Source organism: Botryllus schlosseri, chromosome 15 (assembly GCF_051294905.1).
Source record: "Botryllus schlosseri isolate E-star chromosome 15, Bs_hap1, whole genome shotgun sequence".
NCBI classification, from domain to species: Eukaryota; Metazoa; Chordata; class Ascidiacea; order Stolidobranchia; family Styelidae; genus Botryllus; species Botryllus schlosseri.
In genome coordinates this window covers 6644776-6668159 of record NC_137250.1, presented here as the reverse complement: position 1 = coordinate 6668159, position 23384 = coordinate 6644776, and the positions used below count along the sequence as shown (strand labels likewise).

Genomic DNA, 23384 nt, shown 5'->3' with positions numbered 1-23384 from the left:
TTATGCGGCATCTGGTTTGCTGATTGGGTCCTGCAGTCCTAGGAAATCCTTGTAAACTTTTCCCAGGATGCACATGAAATGGCAAGTTATTGCTTGTGAGACATTATGGAACAGAGCACAATAAATCAGACTTCTATGATCAATACATTATCATATAGTATCAAATGTAGCCTACTACAAGAATTATCGGCTTGCATGAGTTACCGATTAGCAGCGGGTCGATCAATTCCGTCTGTAGGTGATATTACAGCCGTGTCACTATAATCATATAATCGAATTCATTATATCGCATCAGCAGTTCATGATGATCGAGACTATTGCTGTTTATTAAATATAGCACTCAAATACCAAGCTCCCTGCCCTTCCGGTACTCATGATAGAAACATCTCACAGTCCACGCTGTTAACGTTTCCAATTATGAACTAAACCATTACTGTGATAATTCGTCCCTCCGCCATTGCTACATACGGTGATCAAATTGAATTACACGCGCGGCGCATGCGCGATGCTCGCCAAATAGAAGAAGGCAGACTTCTGGTTTTATGGTTGGATGAATCTGAAGCAACAGGCGTGTTCGACTCCATTATCGAAATAGCCGAGAGGATTGCTTACTGCGTTGTTCCGTGATTGGAACAGTCATCACAATCCCATCATGACGATTATCAAGTTCTGATATCGGAATGTTTCACATGCATTACGAGTATTTGCCCCTGATGTGGGCATTTTCGACCCAGTAATGTCACAATAAAATAAGCCACTGTGTCTCTGTATCGCACATTATATCGAGCCTCTTTAGCACTGTGCGACCGCAATGATCGACAGCCGGGCTTGTGAAGTTCCACGCGATGAGAAAGTCACACCATATCAACATTCACGGCTTCACTCCACTAGATTTCACTTGTATCATGACTGTATTCAACACAACTTATTCAGCATTGACTGCAGAATAATGCACATTTGAGTTCATAGAAACGATTTCCCAGTAAGGACATCCAAATCAACTCCTGTGTTGGTGGCATCCAGGCATCACACTATTATGACATCCACTGGAATGGTCATTGGTGACTGGCATAGGAGCACTCTTAAAGTTACTTCCTCTGGGGGTCTCTTGGAGTTACATAATTGGACGTCAATTTGTGACCTACTGAGCAAGTCCTCAGTCACTAAAAGTGGGACGTGGGACGACTGGGCACAATTGTGGACGTACCCGTAAGTCCGTGGGAGATCGGGTGTTTGCTGGGGACTGAATGGCTGGAATCCAGAAAAAAACTTATTTTTGAACAGCCGTAGTGGTCAGTAACGATAAGTACTTCTACTTTCTCGCAGGTGCTTCTCCTCTACTTGCAGCACTTAGTCAAGTAAATATTATTTTCCGCCACACTTTGTCTTATTTTATGACTTATTGTTGCTTTCTTTTCGCTAGTCACAGTTTTCAAGTACAAGTAGGCTACTATACTTCTAATAAGAGAGAGAGAGAGAGAGAGAGAGAGAGAGAGAGGGAGAGAGAGAGAGGAAGAGAGAGAGAGGGGAGAGAGAGAGAGAGACGATCTTTCGAACCTTCCGAACCGCTGTATGAATTATATTTACCAATATCTTCGCAGCGGTTGGGAGGTTCATGTGGGCTACAGCCGCCTACAGTCGTTCATATAACAGCTTCCTCACAGTATAAAGAGCTTAGCATAGCGTTTGGAATTATACCATCTACCATATTTTCATTTAACTTCCTAATCGCGCCAATCGTTATTGTAGTGTCCAATGCAACTTCTCTGAATGGTTTATCGTCTTTACCTACGGACCTTCTAATGAGAGGGAGGGCGCAACACCGTCGCATGTGTCAGTTTCGGGGTTTGACGATCATTGAGAGCATATTTATGACTGCTTTTCTAAAACTACGTACTTACTTGGGTGGTTTTAAATGCCAGCAAATTCTACTTCTGCTTGAAGTAGTTTTGGGCTGCTTCGCAAATCACTATATTTTTACTTGAGTACAATTCTGCGTCGCTACTTCTACTTCTACTTGAGCAGCCTTCTTGACTACTTGACTCTCGTTTACCCTGCCGATTCTTTCATGCTAATCCAGTTAATTGATAGGGTTTAGTGAGCACCCCGCTCTGAGTTTCATTGCCATCCCAGCAAACACGAGATATATTCTGGACATGTTCGGATATCTTTTTGTTGTCGTAATTATATCCAAATTATGTTTGTGCATATCTTGTACTGAAACATATCTTGAATACATATTTTTCTTGTCCTTCAACTTTCGTCAAAATGCCAAAAACATATTTGTGAGGAATCAATTTCGATTATTGTTTCATCTTATGGTATAATTTATCTACTATCAATTATATAGATGTTTTACTCTTATGGGGTGATTTGTCACCATCATTGCCACTATCGAATCATAGCAATTTGCATCGTTGTAAATTGTTTTGATCGAATGTTTTGCCTTTTGTCACACGCCGCTTTCACGTAATTTTGCAAATATTTTTATTCTGGCCTAACTTCAATATCCTATATATTTTTCCGCATTGCGCTGCGCCCAATCCGATAATTTCGGTGCTCAGCGGTTGGCTGCTGGAACATGCCCATGCCCATGCGAATATATTCCATGAGATGAAAGGAATAATACTTATGACGATCAAACTCACGAGTTCAAGTAGTGCATAGTTGCGTATCGAATGTATTTCGCAAATGCGTTTGAAATTGTCGTTTTATCAGCATCACCAGGTGATGACCTACATCACGTAAGCTCACACCGTGACATAGAAAAAAACTTGGTATAGTGTGAACCGGAGTTGGATCAATTACAATAATTCAGTTCAATTTCAATTACAATTACTGAATGCTAAAAATATCAAATTACAATTACAATTACTGGTAAACATGTAATTAATACAATTGCAATTACAATTACTGGTAAACACGTAATTGATTCGGTAGAGAGGTGTTCTTTGACAACCGTAGCGACGTAGTTAGCAACAATCTCAAGCTATTTGTTTCATTCATGATACGCAGAATACCCTTCAATTAAAAAAAAACTCGAACATATTCGAACTATTCCTAATCATGAGTACTGAAAACTACAAACGCAGAAAAATGTTTCAAGCGACTGTTAACAACCAAAAGTTTGAGCGACTAACAACGAATGGGCTACAGGACAGTCAATGAAATGCAATCAAACGATTAGACTACTCAGAGCTGAGTGAGGATAATGAAATGTAATTAATAAGGCGTTAGCGATAAGGATGATACCGATACGATGTGTAGAATTAAAATAAATGCAAAAGGAAAGAACCTCATGATAACTACGAACTACAACATTTTGTTTCGCATTTACATTTTCACTTGCTTGGAAACTGTTCGATTGCAATTGCTGAACATTCGGTTGCGAAAATTTCTGGCCCCAGTAAATTTGGCCAAGATTGGAGGTAAGATTGGGATAACATCTTAACAAACGCGTGATCAAGTTTGATGAAGCCTTGGTTGGAAACTTGAATTATTTTTTTTTAGCAATTGCTGCAGCAAGCCTCGGTACTGGTCAGAGATTTAAAAATAAAACTATGACCGTGGTGTAGGAAATGGTTCAGCAAAGGTTTCAGAAGAATTTATTTGCTGTTCATCCATTTTTGAAATATTAGGATTTAGTTTAGCCCACTGGTTCTCTAACTTTTTTAGACACGCCCCCCCTTTATGACAGTGAAATATTTCGTGCCCCACTTATCGTCATATCATACAATGAAACCAGAACGTTAGCAATCCTTACAGATAGTTTGATGGTATGGAAGGAAGGTTATGACTATACACAGAGCAATAACTATGAAATGGAGGTGAATCGCGCCAAGCACGGAAAAAATTTCAGTTTACCGGAGCCTCGCGCCCCTCTTCAGATGCTTGCAGGCCGCCCAAGGGGGGCACGCCCCCCAGTTTGAGAACCCCTGGTTTAGCCCATATTGTAATTCAAAAAATTTTCTGTTGCTACTTAAGTATGGGGACCAGTTTAGCATGGCTGAACTATCTAGTTATAACGCGGCACGCATAGAACACCGATCTAAAGGCTAATTATTACAGGTGGTGACAGTGTACTAACACCTTAAGGCCTTGCGGCCCCTCGTCGTCATCCTGGTCCGTACCGGATTTTCACTGGTGTGACGAATAAATGATTGATTGATTGATTATTTTATGTTGTGATTGTCAGGTTTCCATAACAATGTAATTGAAATAGTAATTGAGCAAAATTTTAATCAAATTACAATTACAATTACACAAAATAGAAATGCTTCAATTACAATTACAATTACAATTACATGAAAAAATGTAATGAATTACATTCAGCTCAATTACAAATTACAATTGATCCAACTCTGCTGTGAACCTCAGCAAGGTTCAGGTTCGTGTGAACGCGAACATTTTTGAAAGGTTCTGTGTGAACGCGAACGTGAACCTCATGACGTCACGTGATGTCATATTGCTAATTCCAGCTCTACATTTCAGTGATGTGATACCCTATAACAATGTCAACGTAGACAAACGTCGCCAAATGTATCAACTGGGGCAATCAAATCATATAAAAATCCCATAAAATCAATATCTTCCGTCGCTTTGCCAACTAATTTCGACGAGGACTTGCAAGGGAATATAACCTTACAACTAGAGGTGGTCAAAGTAGTCAAGAAAGCTACTCAAGTAGAAGTAGAAGTAGCGACGAAAAAATCTACTCAAGTACGAGTAGAAGTACTTCTTCCTTAAGCAACCTAAAATTACTAGAAGTAGAAGTAGAATTGACTGACTTTAAAAGTACTCAAGTAAGTAAGAAGTTGTGAAAACGATCCTACTTCGTTCACATGGATTGTAAAAAGGTGCAAATTGAACTATGCGAAAGGTGACGAGCTTGATTCATAATGATGCATAACAACACGTATCCAATTTTCGATATATTTTCCGGAAATTAAAGGCATTACTACGCTTGCTTTTATACTTCAACATGTATGTTATCCAGACAAAAGAACTGATATTAATCATAACTCAAAGTATATGATACTGGGAATTAAATGTAAAATGTAAATACTACTTCTAAAAGTGGAACATGTATTTCATGTCTTTAGTCAGGGTTGTAATGACTCGAGTCATGACTCGACTCGAGTCACGATTTTTTGGTGACTCGACTTGACTCGAGTCATTTTCTTAAAAATGAAAAATGACTCGACTCGAATCGATTCAATTTGTGTATTGACTCGACTTGTACTCGAGTCATTGCGCATGACTCGGAGTCCCAGTCTCGGACCAAGTCATATGACTCGAGACAGGGTCTACCAAGACAGGCATTTCATTGTAATTTCGAAGAATAGTAAAGCTATCACACTAAAACTATTTTGTCTATCAGTACTAATACTTGAAAATGCTACCAGAAACTGTTATAAGTGAGGAAAATTAGCATATTATAAATGCGAATCATTCGATATCACCAAACAGAGTAATAAAAAGTGGGTTTAACAAGACTTTCACTAGAAACAGAGCAGTCAACACAATGACTTGGTCTTGGACTCGAGTCAAAACACTGACTCGGACTCGACACTCTACTCCGTGACTTGGACTCGGACTTGACTCGGTACTGAATTGAAAATGACTCGACTTGACTCGAGTCAAAACTATAAAAGTGAGATTGACTTGTGACTCGGAACCTTGTGACTTGGTTACGACCCTGCCTTTAGTCCAGAAAGTTTCAAAGGTAATATGCTAAAACAGCTCTAAAACTAAAAAAAAGTCAGAGTCCACTTTTCCAGATTAGGACACGCCATGGACATGCTAGATTACGATATGACAAGTAAATGCTAGATTGCGAAACATCAGTTTTAAACGTCATGATGAGCCATATACACTGTGATGAATTATTTCATATGGGCGAAGGACGACAATGTGGTGTAAACGGAACCACGCCTAAATTATATTCAGCGATACTTTCGTGAAATCATACTGGTCACTCCGTATTCACTGCGTGCGGAGCGCGGCGAAAATTCTTCGCTTTACTCAACTTTTATGAAAATTAAATGTTGATACTCCGTGAAAACAGCCCCGAAATTTCTCAGGCTATCTTCCTGATTGGAAGATTGAACTACTTCTACTTGACAAACTGAAAATAGCGAAAAGTAAGTAAGTAGATCACCAAATATTACGAAGTAGAAGTAGAAGTAGTGAAAATCAGATCTACTTGAGTAAGTACCAGAAGTAGAGGAAAACTACTCTAGTACTTCGAAAAAGTAGAAGTACTTCGTTACTGACCACCTCTGCTTACAACTTAACGGTCTAGGCCAGACAATGCAGTCGGTGTCTGAGTATTGCTACGTTGATATTGCGCAGAGCGTAAAACGGGTTTATATACTTGCTACCGATATAACCCATTAACAAGTTATACAGCAGTAGTCCAGGGATACCTAGACTACCTACTAGACTACCTAGTCTAGATATCCCTGCAGTAGTCAACACCCCAATCGCAAGGATTTTTTTTATGATAATAAACACCTGAAATCCAGATTGACCCCGTACGCTAGCTAGATTTTTTTACATCGGACAACGATATCAATTTCATTGATTGGCTGAATAAGCATTATTCGCTGAGTACCTACCTACATGTAGCGTGTATTTCGCTCTTGATCTTGTGTGATTGTGGGTCAAGCTCACTTCAGAGAGTCACTAAATATTCACAAACGGAAAGCTGGATATTTCGAGCAAACTTTTGTATCAAAGCAAGTAGAATTTTTGAGATTTTCAAGGTGCATGGTCGTTTAGTGTTGATTTTTTTCATGCTGCCAGCCAGACTTGGACAACTAGATAATTCTAGTTGTCTAATTTCACTAAATTAGAGCGAAATGCCAGTAATCTAATTCTAATCTAATTTGTCAAATGTGTCTATTCTCTAATTATAATTCTAATCTAATTTGTGAAATGGTCCTAAGCTCTAATTCTAATTCTAATCTACTTTATTGTTTTCCTGAAAATGCCTCGTTGTCCGCGGCATTTTGCAGCGAGTTAATCAGAATATCCCTCTCGCACAGGGAAATCTACTGTCAACTTCCAAGCCGCCATCGCATTACTTACAGTACACACAGTACGTACGATCATAGTAGTAATCGTGACGAATAATAATTAACCATGTGTCAGTGCGACGCCGAAGCCGTTTCTGCTAGTGCGGAATAGTGTTGTTGGGCACAGGCGAATAGATTATTTTGAAGAAAAAAAACAATAATTTGAAACTAAAATCAATTTCATTATTTCACAATGCTTTACTTCGCGTTCTTTCAAAATAACAAATCTGATCGCCGGTCACATGTGACCCGCGTGTTGGTGACCCCTGGTATGGTGTAAAACGAGCCAAGCTTGGTGTTAACCATTCTCATGCTTATGGGAACGCACTGTGATTTGATATGAACTGAACTTGAATTTTGCTGTATTCAGTTCTCATTCACAATTTCATTCAATTTCCAAGTTTTTGCGAATTCAGTAATTCTAATTCTAATCTAATCTGGAAAAAGCTGTGTAGCTCTAAATCTAATTCTAATCTAATTTGGAAAAGTTTTGTTGCTTTAATTCTAGTTCTAATCTAATTTGGAAAAAATGTGTGGCTCTAATTCTAATTCTAATCTAATTTGGAAAAACTGTGTAGCTCTAATTCTAATTCTAATCTAATTTGAAAATGCTGAAAATTTTCTAGTTGTCCAAGTCTGCTGCCAGCGCCATGCATAGAGTGACCCGCAGTTGAAATGCAATAAATTTTAACCGAAGATGTTATAATGAAGTGAAAATTGTAATATATGAAAAAGGTTCACAGTAGGGTTTGTTCGGATATCAATAATTTTCACTTTCCGGATAACGGATATATCCGGATATTTGGAATTTATCTAACCGGTTAACCGGATATTAACTGCTAAGTGAGACAATCGATTTCGTGAGGTCTGCATGAAAAACGGATCGCAAAATCATTACACAGTGTTATTGTAGAGTACCTATACCTACACGCGCAGTACGGGGTAATACGAGAAAAACCACGCAAATTTAATGTTCACTGCTTCTGCAACGCCCTCCTTATAAAGCACAATGCATCAATTGTGGCATCCTGTAGCCGGGACCGGAATGTTTTAACAAATAGTCCACGTGCATTGAATGCTCTTTCAGCTTCCCCAGAAGTGGGTTGAATAGTAAGCAGCGCTTCGTAGAGAGTCTAAAGGTTGGCAGGTCGTTATCCGGAAACTTCAACGACTTCAAATTCCTTTTGATCATTCTTCTGTTTAGGTTTGGAGTACTAGAAGGACGAGTAACTGATACTGGAATTGATGCCGACATGATACCTCGCTTTAATTCGCGTAATCAGGCACGCAGCCAGCCGAAAATTAAGGGGGGGGGTTGAAATAAAATGAGGGGGTTTCTATTTTTTTTCGAATTAATTATCAGCGGAAATCAATTACGCTACCGCGCTCGCACATGTTTGCGAACATTCGATGTCATTCAGTTTCGCGGTGTCACTCTCAGAATCACTAATCAGAATACACTTAACGGCATATCGTCACCAAGCCATCGAGAGATAGGAGCCAACGCATGCTAGGTCCGAGACGCGATGGTCAGGCCAGCGACGATGTCTTTCGTAGGCCTATTGCAGATGCGATTGTGTAGTTCATCGATAATATCGTGAGCACCAAGCCAATGCAGATGCGATTGTGCAGGCCAGCGATGGAATAGTGTGAACACGACACAGGGCCTATTGCAGATGCGGTTCTTCAATCCAGCGGAACTATAGGCTTGTTGAAGACGCGATAAATCAGGCCTTAACGATCTTCTCAGCAGGAGATCGCGTCGCGTTACATTGTGCGTTGTGCACAGACGTATCTCGCTAATTGGCAACACGCTTCACGCTAATCGACAGCGCACAACACTGAATACGACTTATTGAAGCTTACTAAAAAGCGTAAAACGCATCAGCAACGATTCTTTTTTATCCGGTTAACCGGCAGAATTATATCCGGATATCAGATAGTAAAAATACCTGCGGTTAACCGGTTAACCGTTATCTGGATAATCCAACCCTAGTTCACAGTGCAGAACCTTCATCAGTGTTTCTCAACCCCGAGTCCGCGTAAGGGTCTGGGTGAGTCTGCGAGCACAGGGGTTTCAGGTAACTTAATCGGCAGACACGTTGACAAGTTAGGTGATTTTTTATTGATATAACCTCAAGAAACGATCATGGATCTTGATTTGGAGTTCTACTGGCATAGTTTTAGATTGAGCAAGTCAAAAATCCACAAAAATGTCATAATTTTTTCTTCCACTTCCGATATGATTTCGGAACATGTAATTGACGGACCAGCGGGGCTCATGCACTTTCGGACCAAACTCATCACAGCCTTACGGAGAAAATAGCTTTTTTGGTCCGAAAGTGCATGAGCCCCGAGCTGGTCAGGGTTCGTCAAACTCAGATTTGAGACTTGTGCTTCGGCCTTGATGCGTGATTCGCAAAATACCACTTTTGAAATATTAGTTACCTTAATAGCTGTCATATAAAATGAAAAGATACCTCAAATATGTGACAGGCGGTACTGAATTTGAATAGTGCTTTCAGAACTACATTCATTGCAGTAGAATATATCAACTCAAACACTTTTCGTGTGCCCCTTATCAAGAATCAACGGCACAATAAAAAGGAGAAAGAGTTTCTCTACAATCTTTAAATATTCCATTAATATACCGCTAATTGCCTGTGTAATGTCTTCCGTGTGTATTGTATAATTTGATTTTCTCTTGTCCCTTCATTATGACTACCGTAGTACCGGTGCAGCTGACTTAGCGTTCCTTTTTATTTTTGCATTGGTACGTCATATTTGGCAATTTGGTTTTGGTTTTCGTTTTAATCTCTTTCTGTATGCTTCTTATTGTGCCGTTATAACTCTTGATAAGGGGCACACGAAAAGCCTTCAAGTTAATAAATTATACTGCAATTTATGTAGTTTTGAAAGTAATTCTAGATACCTCAATAAGAGATGTTTCGCCACGTAAATTTCAAACGCAAGAACAACGAAACATAGAGTACTAAAACTAATTGTTCAACATTCCAAGAAATATTCATTCTTCTGAAGTTTTCTGTGTCTTGGGCAAACCACTTGGTTGCAAGAGTCACAGGCAAAATGGTTATGCTTTGCACGTCTATAGCCTCTTCCTGGTTTGATACCTAACATATCAGGTATAAACTCCTATTATCGCCAACTGGATTTTTTCAAAATGCCCTACATTTATGTCCGAGGTAGCCTTGTCAAAATAGTCATAAGCAATTCTATCCTGGTCATAAACTCTATAATATTGGTAGGATTGACTTGGATTTGGTACGCATTGATGCGGAATTTTACGCTGAGTATTCACATACCGCAAATGCCAGGTATAACTCCCTATGGCAGCTCTTCATACACACGTATGGACGCGTTTTAGGCGCGATATACGCTGAATATTGCGACTTATAGTTCACTTGTAGACGTTACTTGCTTACTGATAAAACGTGGAGACATGTGCTCAATGCTCATCACAGAAACAATCTATGGTTGTATATTTATCAGTAGAACTCGAGATATGGACTGCATTACTGAACAGTTGCTTGCATTGCAAAGCCGACAGATGTGGAACAACAAGTTTAAAAAGGTTTCTTTGACTCAATTTTGTGCATATGTGCAGTAGGGCTGTCCAAAAATAACTTTTTTTCCGGATTCAGGCCATTCACTGATTAAATTGTCAGGTTACCCTAAAAAACGCTGCACACCAAATTTGGTTCAATTCTAACAAGTCAACGACTCGGCAGATCGAATTAAAACTTTTAATTTATTAGGGAAACTTAAAAAACAAAATTTCAAAATTTTCTGTCGATTATCTCGGATTATTCTTGATCAGAGGATTATCAATGAAAGACTCAAATAACTCCCCTTCTACTAGTTGGAATTGACTCAAATTTGTTTTGCATCGTCTTTGAAGACAGCTCAACGATTTAGTGGGGTCGACAGAGAAATTCGCAATTTTTTTTCCATTTTTTCCTAATGAATTAAAAATTTTAATTGGATCTACGATGTCGTTGACTTGTTAGAATTGAACCAAATTTGGTGTGCAGCGTTTTTTAGGGTAACCTGACAATTTAATAAGTGAATGGCCTGAATCCGGAAAAAAAGTTATTTTTGAACAGTCCTAATATGCAGTCGATGGAGAGTAGTCTTTCAGATATTTGCGAGCAAGCTGCAACAGCTCTTTTGATTTTTCCAACCATGTACGTGCTGTGTGAATCTGGCTTTTCAACTCTGACGATGATCAAAAGCATTATCTCAATAGACTTCAACCGTAAGATGACATCAGATGTAGGCCTTGACAACCATAATTCCGGAATTCTATAAACTTGTCAAGCAAGTACAAGGACAATGCTCTCATTGAGTGTGTGTTGAGTGAAAACAGTGCTTACTTTTTTGTTGATACCCTATTAAACTCTCTTGGATAGAAATCCAAAAACCTATTTTTCGGTAATATATAGATTGAGTCCGCGGATATATAGGCGAGCTTGAGATGAGTCCGCGGGTCAAAAAGGTTGAGAACCACTGACCTATACCAAGGTTCGTTTGTGAACGTGAACCTCTAAATTTCGGAGGATCACACACAGAACGCGAACGTGAACCTCACGTTCACTCCATCCCTAGCAAATACATCAATTGGCCCTTTCACATGACGAGACTTCATTTCGTTATATTCCTTCCTGTAGTCTCTTCTCGTCCGATCGAGAGTTATTAGTCCCTGAAACATGGCTCCTACCTCATGCAGCGACTTGAGATTTGTTTGCTGGCTTAATGTTGTAGCGTTGAAATAGTGACTCAACGGTTTGCGCAAATCATCATCATGTGACTTGATTTTGCCGACATTTCCATTCAGCAGTTTTGGAATCCCAGACAGCGCCTTCGTGTTCATCTTTCACATTCGAGATTATCACATAAGAAACCCAGTTCAATTCATGATGTGAAGTATTTTAACGTTGCGTCGAATATATTTATGCAAAGTCAGAGAAGGATAAGGTATAGGGTGGGAAAGTCTATAAATTGCTGCATTACAGGTGGTAGACCAGGGGTAATTCCGACCCGCGAGGTAATTCTGAGAAAAATGGAAAAAATGATGTATACAGTACATTTCTAATAGTAGTAAATGTCGAGCATGATCGTCGGCCACGTTATAAATATCTGTCGACAGTGTTGAGTTTTCACTCCAGTAACCATCAGGAACAGGGTGGTGACATTGCCATTAACCCATTACATTGCGGGAAGGCAAAAAATAGCACATTCTTTTCAGAGTTTTCAGGGAAAATTGACCAAATATTAGTTATTCACATAAGCGGAAACGACAATCCGAAGCCGTTGCATGTAAAATACATGGATACCATAATAGCTACACGAAGAATAGAATTCAAATATCCCTGGTCGCACTGCTGTTTATATTACCCAGACCGGAAAAGTCCCGGCCCCGGTCTCCAGAGAAATCGAATGGTGAATTGGTGATATAAAAATGATGAACAAAATTCCGGCGCCCTCGTTTATAATCTCTTATATCCGCACCACGAATACGCATAGGGCCAAACGACGCATCACAAGAAAGCAAGGAGATCATTGAATTATATTCCAACTTATATCGTCGTTAGAGCCATGTTGTAGTAGTTTGTAAGTGTATTCAATCGGCCAATGATCGCATTTTGTCAATTCCATCGTTTGCGAATGACGGTGTTGCTAGAATAGAGCCCACATGATCCGTGATATAATATATAATACTATTTTACATGGCGGTTGATAATAGAGCATTCCAGTGGAAAACAAAGGTATGGATTCGTAGGTAACGTTTTGGATCATTTGATTGGTCCAGCTCGAGAGCGATCAAAACTTTTGATTCTGGCCCGCGACCCGAGTTGAGTTTGACACCCCTGTGGTAGACAATGTATTTCTTTTGATATGCACGTGTTTCAACTCGACCACATATTGATCGTGTCTCCCAATCAAATCTCATCATCATCATTTCGTCAAATGTAAACACCACAGGCTTGCGCTACAATGAAAAGGTGGTGCCGAAACGACTTGGAGCAGTCTTTTAATCATAAACCCTCCTTCGGCCCAGTCCTGGAGCATGTGAATAAGAGGCATGCACACTTAATTTAAAAAAGGATAACTTAAAAGGAAGTGACGGAAATGACTGCGGTATAGTGTCGGTAGTCGAGGTCGATGTGAGATCGTGGTCCAATAATCTCGAGGGCTGACTATAGTGACTATATTTAGTAGAAATTGCCTGTATATTGATTTTAATGTGGACAATGGACATGCTCGACGAAATTCGGATAGCCGGCGAGATCTGTTCCACGCTTGGGGTCCGGCATACTTGATAGAGCGATGAGTTTTTTTGTATTCCGTCCTGATCGTAAGGTATAGTTGTTCATCGAGGATGCGACGCGTTGTACTTTTGTGCTTTTGACTACGACTCCGATTCTCACAGCGCTTAACTGGCCTTCGAATCGGTCATGAATAAACCCTAGCCAAAATGATCAACTGCACTATAGAGTACGATTATCATTTGTGATTATTGGTATTGCCGAACATAAAACCCATTGACCTCGTACGTTTTGTATGTATTATAATTTAAGGCATCACCGAATTAAAAAGGTCAACCAACGGAAATCTGATGGTTGATACATGTCGTGACCTGATTGAAAGAGCAACCCAATGCCATCATTGCAAGCTTTCCTGATCCAGGACCGCAATATTACTTCATGATCCATCCCAAACGTCGGTCATTCCCGCATTGGATCATAAACCGAACATCTGGGGAGATTCGCCCCGTCGATACTCGAGTCACTTCCAAAAATCGAGTGTCATGACTTGACACGAGTTACCTTCGAAAATAGTAGCTTCATCAACAAAAATAGAGAATAGAAAACGAAACCTCAAGAAGTTGAAACGAATTGATATGATGCAATGCACTACCCACCTATACACAATTACACATCCAGGAGACACGCGGCCTGCGCCAATTTGTGACGAGTAGACTATATTAACCAGAGTTTGATCAATTGTAATTTGTAATTGAGCTGAATGAATTTAATTACTTTTTCATGTAATTGTCATTTTAAAATTGTAATTAAGAGTTTTTATTTTGTGTAATTGTAATTATAATTTGATAAAATTTATGCCTAATTACAATCTCGATTACCGTACATTGTTGTTGAGACTTGACAAGCACAAAATAAAATAATTGACGCGTCTTCGTTTTGCTATCAACAACCAACCGCAGTGTTCACCGTGACCGACCGTAAAATTTGCTGGGGCCAGAAACTTTTCGCACCCTAGTGTTCACCAAATGCAATCCAAAGCAATTTTGTTTTAATTTGTAGTAATCAGGAGCTTCTTTCCTTATACATTTATTTTAATTTTACACACCTCATCGCTGACGCCTCACCAATTACATTTCATTTGCCTTACTCAGCTTTGTGTGTATGCCTCCTCTTTACATCGCCTATAGGCCAAGGTGGGTGTTTGATTCCATAGACTACTCCAAGTCGCTTCGGCACCTTTCCTATCTTTTCATTGTATCGCATTTTGTGGTGTATTGAACTGAAAAAAATTGCTAATAAACCAATGATGATGAGGATTATGTGAATTCGTTTGATTACATTTCATTGCCTGTCTTGTAGCCTATTCGTTGCCAGTTGCTCAAACTTTTGACTGTTATCAGTTGCTTATAAAAACGATCTGTGTTTGTATTTTTCAGCACTCATGATTGGGAGTAGTTCGAAAACGTTCGAGTTTTTTTTAATTAAACGGTATTCTACGTATCATGAATGAAACATGAATACCTTGTGATTGTTGCTAATTACGTTACTACGGTTGTAAAAGAGCACCACTCTGCCGAAGTTGAATTCATGAATAGTCATTTAATTTTTATCAGTAATTATATTGTAATTTGCTATTTTTAGCATGGAGTACTTGTAATTGTTCTGCAACTGAAACCTGCAAGGGAGTAATTTTATTGTAATTTAACTGAATTATTGTAACTGATCCAACTAAATCCAAATTTGATTTAAATTATACAAGAGGTCTGGATAAGGTGAGCATCGAGCACAGTGAGCACTGAGCAGTCTATAGAACAGAGATAGATACTTTGGTAACAGATTACTTTGGTACTAGTTTACGACAACGTAAACTGGAAGATCCGATCACCTGCATGCGCTCAATTTATTTGTGATAGAGCAATGGAGGCGGAGTTAAACGCAAAATCAATATTATTGATTGGTTATTCTCACAGGTTATATCACATCGCGAATAATCGGAACATACGCAAGATAGAGCGATTTCAATCGACAATAATTATACTTGATTACTTGACTTGAAGTTGACTCGAAACTTTTGCTCCCAGTGATGATGAGTCAATCCATATTTCATTAATTTTTACAACGTCACTCCATTCAGGTCAATTCATACGAAAAAGGTGACACGATCGAGTCATCCCAACAATGAGTCAGAATGGCCCAATCCAACTTTCCGAGGATGTATTGGGTGTCGGTTCAAGTCCCGTATTCCGGGTGTGCTGATTTTTTAGTGAACCCACTCGATCAATGAAGTTCAATCTTGAACTAAATCCTCACCGATTGACAATAGACTCAAAATTTGACTTCGAGTCACTAGGCCTTCATGGATTACTGTCTCTGTGCCAACACCGTTTTGTGCATAGTCACAAATATTTCATCTCATCGCGCCACTCTTGTATTTTAGCTATCTACTATACTTTTGACGTAAGATATTTCCGTATAATGGAAGTAAAAGTCAACGTGGTTCTTGTATTGATATTTTCCTTCCATTCCGTCTCTTCAGACGGTAATATTGATATTGCGGAACCATCAACGCAGTTCATCACACAGGATATATTTCAAACAGGTGACATATTTTGAATTTTCATACCCCGATATATTGCATGTGTTTGATTATATCTGACGGTATTTCTGACTTATATTTCAAAGTTATAAATGGTATAAAAGAAGCGTTTGACAGGCGCATTAATTCGACCAACGCGGAACTCCAGCAAGCAATAGCAGGTAGTTCGAGTGCGAGGTCGTGCCTAACGGAGATTTGCCATAGAATAAAAATGTTCATGTTACAGAAATTGAAAATCTCAAGCTGCAGAATCTGGCCTGTTCTGAGGAGATGCCTTGCCTTAAAGACAAGTTTGGTAACTCAGAGTCAAACGTCTCCGAACAAGTACCAGGTTAGTGGTGTCAAAATTCACTTTTGCAGTAGGCCTACTTGGTATAATTGCATGGTTTTGTGGCTTGAAAGTGCGCTAATCCTAGGTCAAAATAGACATGCTAACGCCATCAGCTGAAGTGGTGCTTATAATAAACAAATACATAAGTAGAATCTAGGCTAATAGAAAAAGTAATACAATTAATATTAGTTATATCATGTAATCAATCCAGCTGCATCATATTAGAAAATTGATTGATGCAATCTAGTAGCATGCAGCTGTATGGATCGTATTTTGCGAGTTTGCATTATCCTGGACGAGTTATCAATAAATAAGCCTGGGAAAATTGAGCAAGTTGCGGAGAATTGTTTTGTTCATCACTGTAATTCAACACCAGCATGCTATAAAACTATTTCTGGCATGGTTATCTCTTTGATTTGCTCAGCAAAGCGCTATGTGATGCTGGGTTAGCTGCATCGAAATTCTATCTATGCAAGCTAGAAGTTCAACAACCCCCAGTCAAGCACGACAATGCATGAACTATATGTTGGCTAAATCGATCGCTTGATTCAATATTTTCGGCTGACACTTGTCAGGCCTAATCGTCAGCAACTAGTAGAGAATTGGAAAGAACATTGTATATCAACAATCGTATCTCAAAATATGACGTCACCAACATGAAATTTCGAATAATAGAGCGTTCAATGTACTATTTTAAGTGGTACACGAGCTATTTTTGTTGACAGAGTTTTGCTTGGTGTATTTTGATAAAAGTCGACTCCAAGGCACACAAATAGAAGTGTGAACGGCCCGGCCCGACGACGCGAAATCTGCCGTCTCGATAATTATTCGCACAAATCGGGTAATCTAACAGAAGTTTGCCGATGGCAGAGTTAATGGCCTTTGAGGTTCTGTCCCATTTTACGGACGCCTAGGCGAGACCGCCGAAATTACATTTTCACTGGGTCCCCTCTTCAGGCTATTGATTTTGTCAAAGTAGCCAACAGTCAGTTTTGCCGCAATGCCTTCTGCCAAGTTTGCAGACCTACGATGTTTTGGTCATGGTGTTTGACATTATTTTATTGAATAACTAAATTATGTCCGCATTGCGTTATTATCTTGCTGCGTACTGGAAAAATGCAATTTTCGGCGACCCCGCCAGGCCGTCCGTGAAATGAGGAAGTACCGAATTTGACAGCTCTGCGGGAGCTGACAGCGAATGCTGCCATATAGGTTTGATACCTAACACAGCATACCGTAAAATTGTATGCATGATCGATTTATTAGCGAAGAACGAAACGAAACAAACAGATATCATGCACAAATCTTAAACTGTTGGATTATACACGGAACCTTTCGAGGATACCCAAATAATTCGAAAGAATTATAAATGCAACTTTTTACTGCAACTTTTGTTAAAATTAAGTGCAACTATCTCACAATTTTAGTGCCACAAAATCTTTCCCTAAAGATTAGATGGTAGATCAATAGTTCTATATATCCTGAGTTCTCATTGCGAATTAACAGTCGACAGAATCTGTCAAATCTCGAAATTTTTCGCCGCGCTGTGCCTGTGCGCGAATATATGTACCGTTGATGTTTGCGACGTGTTTCCATGAATGCAGTGGTTTATTATAATTAGGGCGATTTTTTTGACATGTCAAAACAAGTCAAAATTTTGTCAAAATTGTTGCGTTAGGTCAAAAAATATCAAAATTGCTCGTAAAATCAAAAAATCTTTGCAACCTGCATTTCGTTTGTATTGTAGATTTTGCACTGTGACCTTATCATTTTACAGTTTGCAGCCTTCTTTATAGGCCTACCGTTGTGGATGGCCCATTGTCTGCTCATTGTGAAACATTAACAATCAAATAGGTTAACATAGTGTTATGCTCAACGTACCGCAATATCCTAACTGAAGCAAGACTGGGTGTGCATTGCATGGTTCTTATATCAAGAAGCGCATGATGAAAAATTGTGATGTAGACAACATTGTCAGAATGAAGCAACACGATGTGTCATCAGCAGTGTACGCACAACTTCAGTGTTGTCAGCCAACAAATGCTGCTGTTGAACGTTTTTTCCCCATTCTTGGCAAGCTATAGTATACTTAGTAAGGACAGACACTCTCAACCCGAGAACGTAGGAATGTATCTTTCGTTGTACTACAACAAATATTAATTATTTCTACCATAATACGTGATGTGGAATTCTTCTCATGCAAGATTTCGTTAAAATAAAGTTTTTCCAGGTAAATGTTTGTCAGTTTTTGAGTCAAAAAAGATTTTTCAGGCCGAACTACTTCGTAACGACAGACAGTTCCAACCAGTAATGAAGATAAGTAGTACAATTTTAACATCATGTGGGAAAACACCTAATTCGCATATACGTTAGGTCAAAATTCGGTCATTTTATTAAGGTCAAAAAATGTCAAAATTTTGATATTTTAGGTCAAAATCTTCCGTTTTAGGTAAAACAATCGCCCAAATTATAATTCATGTAAAAGGAATAGAGCGTAGCGTCGTAATCGAAGAGGCATTTTATCACTTTTGAGAGTGAGGGCCATTTGTACATTGAAGATGCTCTGAAGTGTTTTCGCGAAAATGATTGAGAGCTACTAAATTGAATCGTCAGAATATTTCTTCATCGTATCATAAAGGATGATATACTGTTAATGTTGAACGTTATATATAGGGTTGCTTTGTTTGGAATACATGCATGTCAAAGTTAATAACTGGGTGCAGTACTAAATTCAATGTGAGCAAACTAAGATCTCAGCCGTATTCTCAGTTGATATACTAGTCCCACAAACAGGGTTGCATATAAAACAAATGGTTGTTTAAAACGTGTTTTAAATAGTGTTTTAAACAAAAGGTCTTGTTTCAAACAAACATTTTTTTCAAGTTGTATCATTTTAGGGATGGTGTGAACGTGAGGTTCACGTTCGCTTTCTGTATGTGAACTTCTGAAATTTGGCGGTTCGCGTTCATAAACGAATCTTGGTAGGCTCTGCACTGTAAACCCTTTGCATATGTTACAATTTTCCACGTCATTAAAAGGTCTTTGGTTGGGATTCTCTGCATTTTAACTTCAGACCACTCTCCGAGCGAGGTAGTGTAATGGTGATGCGTCCAACTTTTCGATCGGTAGGCTGTGTCAGACCATAGCCTCGAAAACTGGTATCTTCAGCTATTCAGCTAGGCGCTCAGCATCCACGGATAGCATGAAGGAGAAAAATGGGTCGTAACGCATCTCCGTCGTCAAAGTATCTCATCTTAGTGCTGGCGAAAAAGAATATAATATATCTCTCTCGCTCCGCGTGGCGCTAGCAGCATGAAAAATGTCTCAAAATGTCGATTGACTCGTGACTCGAAACAGAATTTTCGAGTCAATTTCAAGTCATCAAGTCATCATCATTGTGACTTGACGATAGTGACTCGATCCTAACACTGATGTGATATCATCAAGTCTTTTAGCACCATGAATGACGCCCATCTCCTCGATATATTCTTGTATGTATTATTTTGTTTACGTTTGACCAAACGTCCATGCAACAAGTGAGTGAATTCGAAATGGTATTTTCACAGCATGTTCGTTGGATGTGATGTTTGTGTTGGACGGCTCCCACAGTGTTTCACACTCCAATTTCGAAGTGGTCAAGGAGTGGGTCAAAACTGCCGGCCAGCGTTTCCAAGAAAACAATGATAATGTACAAATCGGTGTCATTCAATACTCGCACTATTTTGCGGGTACCGGTATCAGGTGAGGGGAGTGGTTTGAAGTCAAATTTTTACTGTCGACTAGAGTTAATATACGCTCCGGTCATTGTCGTCGCAACGGGAATTTATTTATAAATGGCATATTCGATAGCGTATCGCAGTCGTTTTTTTATCGATATATGATTGCATCTGAACGTAGAATTCACAATTCACAATATATATATACCTCTGGATCGGCCTGAACTTGTATCACCGCTAAGCCCGTTTTGTAATAATCTAACCCAGAGTTGAATGAATTTTGACGTTGGCGGCCCAAGCCGTTGATTTAATGAGTGCGACATCGTGCGAACGCTATAAAATATGTTTTTAGTGATGATAATCAACCGTACATATCTACCGAAGTGACCCTTGGACATCGCAGTGTCAGCAATTTCTCCGCAGAAGTTGACCTCATACGTTATATGGGATACACAACTTATACTGCTCACGCACTGCAGCTGGCGATCAAAGACTTCAACACTTCGGTGAACTACAAAGCTGCCGGAAACAATCAAATACTCATACTCGTTACTGATGGAAGGTAGGAAAGAATTCCCCCAATGAAAGAAATGTAGGATGTAGCCTAGCTCTTTTGATCGCTTCCTTGCGTGTTCGCACTACAGTCGGTTACAACCAATATTTGGGTTGACGTTCCTCCGGAATTTCACTGTTCAAACTGCGTCCAGGAGGACATTCTAAAATATGGCTAAATGTCTGGAATTCTTAAGGCTTGAATTAGCCTCATACTTTTTTCGTAAATCAACACAAACAACATTATTTTTGGGCAGATTGATGCTACAAAAAAAATTTTCTTCGCGTTACGCGCGATTTAGTTCCACATACATTGATTTAATATGGGACTACCGACCTCCCAAAAACTGCAATCAAAAATAAATAAAAATAACCTTCACTTGCTGAAATAAGTCTAATTGTAATGGTAATTATAGGAGAACATTATATTCCTAGAGTCAGTTCAAGCCGTTAAAGTAGGGTTACCATATTTTGGAAATTTCCAAACTTGCGAAACCGGAGGAGAATTCTCAAAAAATGGTAAATTTTTCCCACATTGTGGTCGGTTGACTAAAACTAAATAAAAAAAATAAAAAGGTCATCATTTCACTCGGCTCCCGAAATACCCGCCAGAGCGCAACTCTGGTGCTGAATTTTGCTATAGATTTGACCAAAATTCTCAAAAAAGAGGACAAAATCTCAAAAAAGAGGACAAAAGGGCGTCCTCCGAGGACACTTTCAAAAAAGTCAAAAAGAGGACAAATCCTATCAAAAGAGGACGTATGGTAACCCTACGTTAAAGGGGCACTGCACTCTAAAAATGATGTGGTCTCAAATTGAAGGGCAAAACGAAAAAAAATTCGGCCGCAGCCTTTTTCTTCAGCGTAATGGAGCTGCAATTTATGGAAATTTCCACAGGACCTTCACGCTCGGACCTTCACGCTCGAAATTCGGAATGATGAATACTAAAAAAGCAACAGTTTCGGCGCGTTGGCATAGCAAGAGTCGGCGAAAGAGGCCATGTCCCCCATATTATTTCTAAATATTTGTAAATATCATAAAGTATTTCGCGGCAGGTTGATTTATATTGAGTCTTTCTTCGCGCGATCATGCACATCACTTCGGCTTTTTGTGCGCGGCACAGATGTTTCTGTGCGCGGCCGTGTACGCGCGCAGCTTGGAAGGAACATTGATAGTCGGCAAATATGCGACTTCACGAGTGATCTCCAGCTCCCCGAAGGATAGTCAGCGATGACATTCTGGCCCAAAATGATTAGCGCGTGTCGGCGTAAACCTGTGAAGGCGCAGAATACTCCTGTCATTACTCCTGAGCCCGCGCGGTAGCCTACAAATGTGTCGCACATCACATGTAATATATGCAAGTACTGATAATATTGACCGATTTCATTCGTTAGTTTTGAAATATTTTGGCGCTTCGCACGTCTAGAACACGAATGCACATTGCACATTGCACACTGATTCGTCATGACATGAATGCCAGCGATTTCGGTGCGTACAAAAGTCTTGGGCTCACCGTTACGCATAATCCAACTCTAAACATAACCAATACTCAAGTAACAGCGCAATGGCTTGGAAATGTAATGAGTCAAAAGTCTGATTCCTCTTCAATCGAAAACTGATTCAGTTTAAACTTCCAGGTCATCTGATCATGACATTTTACAACAGACAGCTGAAGAAGTTCGTGGATTGGGCATCACTCCGTATGCTGTCGGAATAGGCGATGCCGTTTTAGCCGAATTACGTGTAAGTAATACGTTTGCATCTGCTGACACTAATCACGGCAGGCACACCTTTTGCACTTTTAATCGATTCACTTCTTGACCTCTTTAATAGGCGTGTCTATAGCTTGTTCAAATGAATTTCGCGCCAATGCGACCAGAAATCTTGATTTGATTCTTTGCTTTCATCTATGGCAGTGGCTCTTAACCTTTTTTCCTGCTGCGCCTCTTTCCGAAAATTGCCTATGTGTGGTGCCGCAATATTTAAGAACGCAGGAAAAACAAAAGTCGGTCCAGTCGGTCTTTTCGAGTTAACCCTTTATCATTGGAAATAACTTGATTCGCGCCCGAAGACATCTCGACTAATAAACACCATGTGTATGTGCTATATTCGGGATCAAATCAAGGCTTTTATTACAACCATCAGGTACGGGCTCATACCATCTGGTTCGAGCCCAGCGTACATATTACGAATTCCCCTCTGCATTTGGCAATAGGCCTACTAGCTAGCGTGGCAGTATTTTTACGGTGAATTGGCGATCTAAATGTACGCACAATTAATTTTACATGAATTATACTGAACCACTGCATATATGGAAACAGGTTGCAAACATGGCATATATTTCGAGATTCGACAGATTTTATCGAATGTTAATTTGCAATGAGAACTTAGGGATATATAAAACTATTGTTCTACTGTATAATCAAACGTGCCTACTGCACCCCCTACTCCGACGTCATTTTTCTTCATCGCCCCAATACCATCCCCTGAGCCCTGCGCCCCCTATATTGCATCATGAGCGTTTTAGCCCCTTCAAAATCTAAATCGCTCCTCGGGGGCGCTGGTGATCATGTTAAGAAACACTGATTTATGGGTTTGTTGATGTTTTAGGAGATTGCGACTGGAAACCAAAACAGCAGTCAGCGCGTGTCTTACTTGCGAGACTTCTACGATCTTCGGTCTCTGGTTCTAGACTTGGACATTTGCTAAAATAATTTTGTTGCGCCGAATAAAGTTAACGATCATAAATAATCATTAGGGATGATGCGAACACCAGAAAGAATCTTGTTTGTGTTGACACAAGCTTATATGAACGGTTTTCCG

General features: G+C 39.5%; 1 protein-coding gene across 2 annotated transcripts; it reads left to right on the top strand.

Moving 5' to 3' along the window:
• The first annotated feature begins 15780 nt into the window (after positions 1–15780).
• LOC145457581 (matrilin-1-like) lies at positions 15781–23312 on the top strand. 2 transcript variants are annotated; one of them, XM_080335802.1, is made up of 7 exons: positions 15781–15965; positions 16049–16123; positions 16189–16293; positions 19860–20034; positions 20362–20571; positions 22199–22304; positions 23172–23312. In XM_080335802.1, the coding sequence occupies exons 1-7, from the start codon at positions 15842–15844 to the stop codon at positions 23268–23270; spliced, it is 894 nt and encodes a 297-aa protein (XP_080191928.1). In that variant the 5' UTR covers positions 15781–15841; the 3' UTR covers positions 23271–23312. The 2 variants fall into 2 exon arrangements, with proteins under 2 accessions (XP_080191928.1, XP_080191929.1); XM_080335803.1 differs by lacking the exon at positions 16049–16123.
• Positions 23313–23384: the final 72 nt, after the last annotated feature.

Excerpts from the sequence above, each read along its gene's own strand:
- LOC145457581 (XM_080335802.1), top strand. The coding sequence starts at position 15,842 with ATGGAAGTAAAAGTCAACGTGGTTCTTGTATTGATATTTTCCTTCCAT. Across the intron at positions 15,966-16,048 it reads ACAGGATATATTTCAAACAG|TTATAAATGGTATAAAAGAA; the intron begins GTGACATATTTT and ends TATATTTCAAAG. Across the intron at positions 16,294-19,859 it reads CGTCTCCGAACAAGTACCAG|CATGTTCGTTGGATGTGATG; the intron begins GTTAGTGGTGTC and ends GTATTTTCACAG.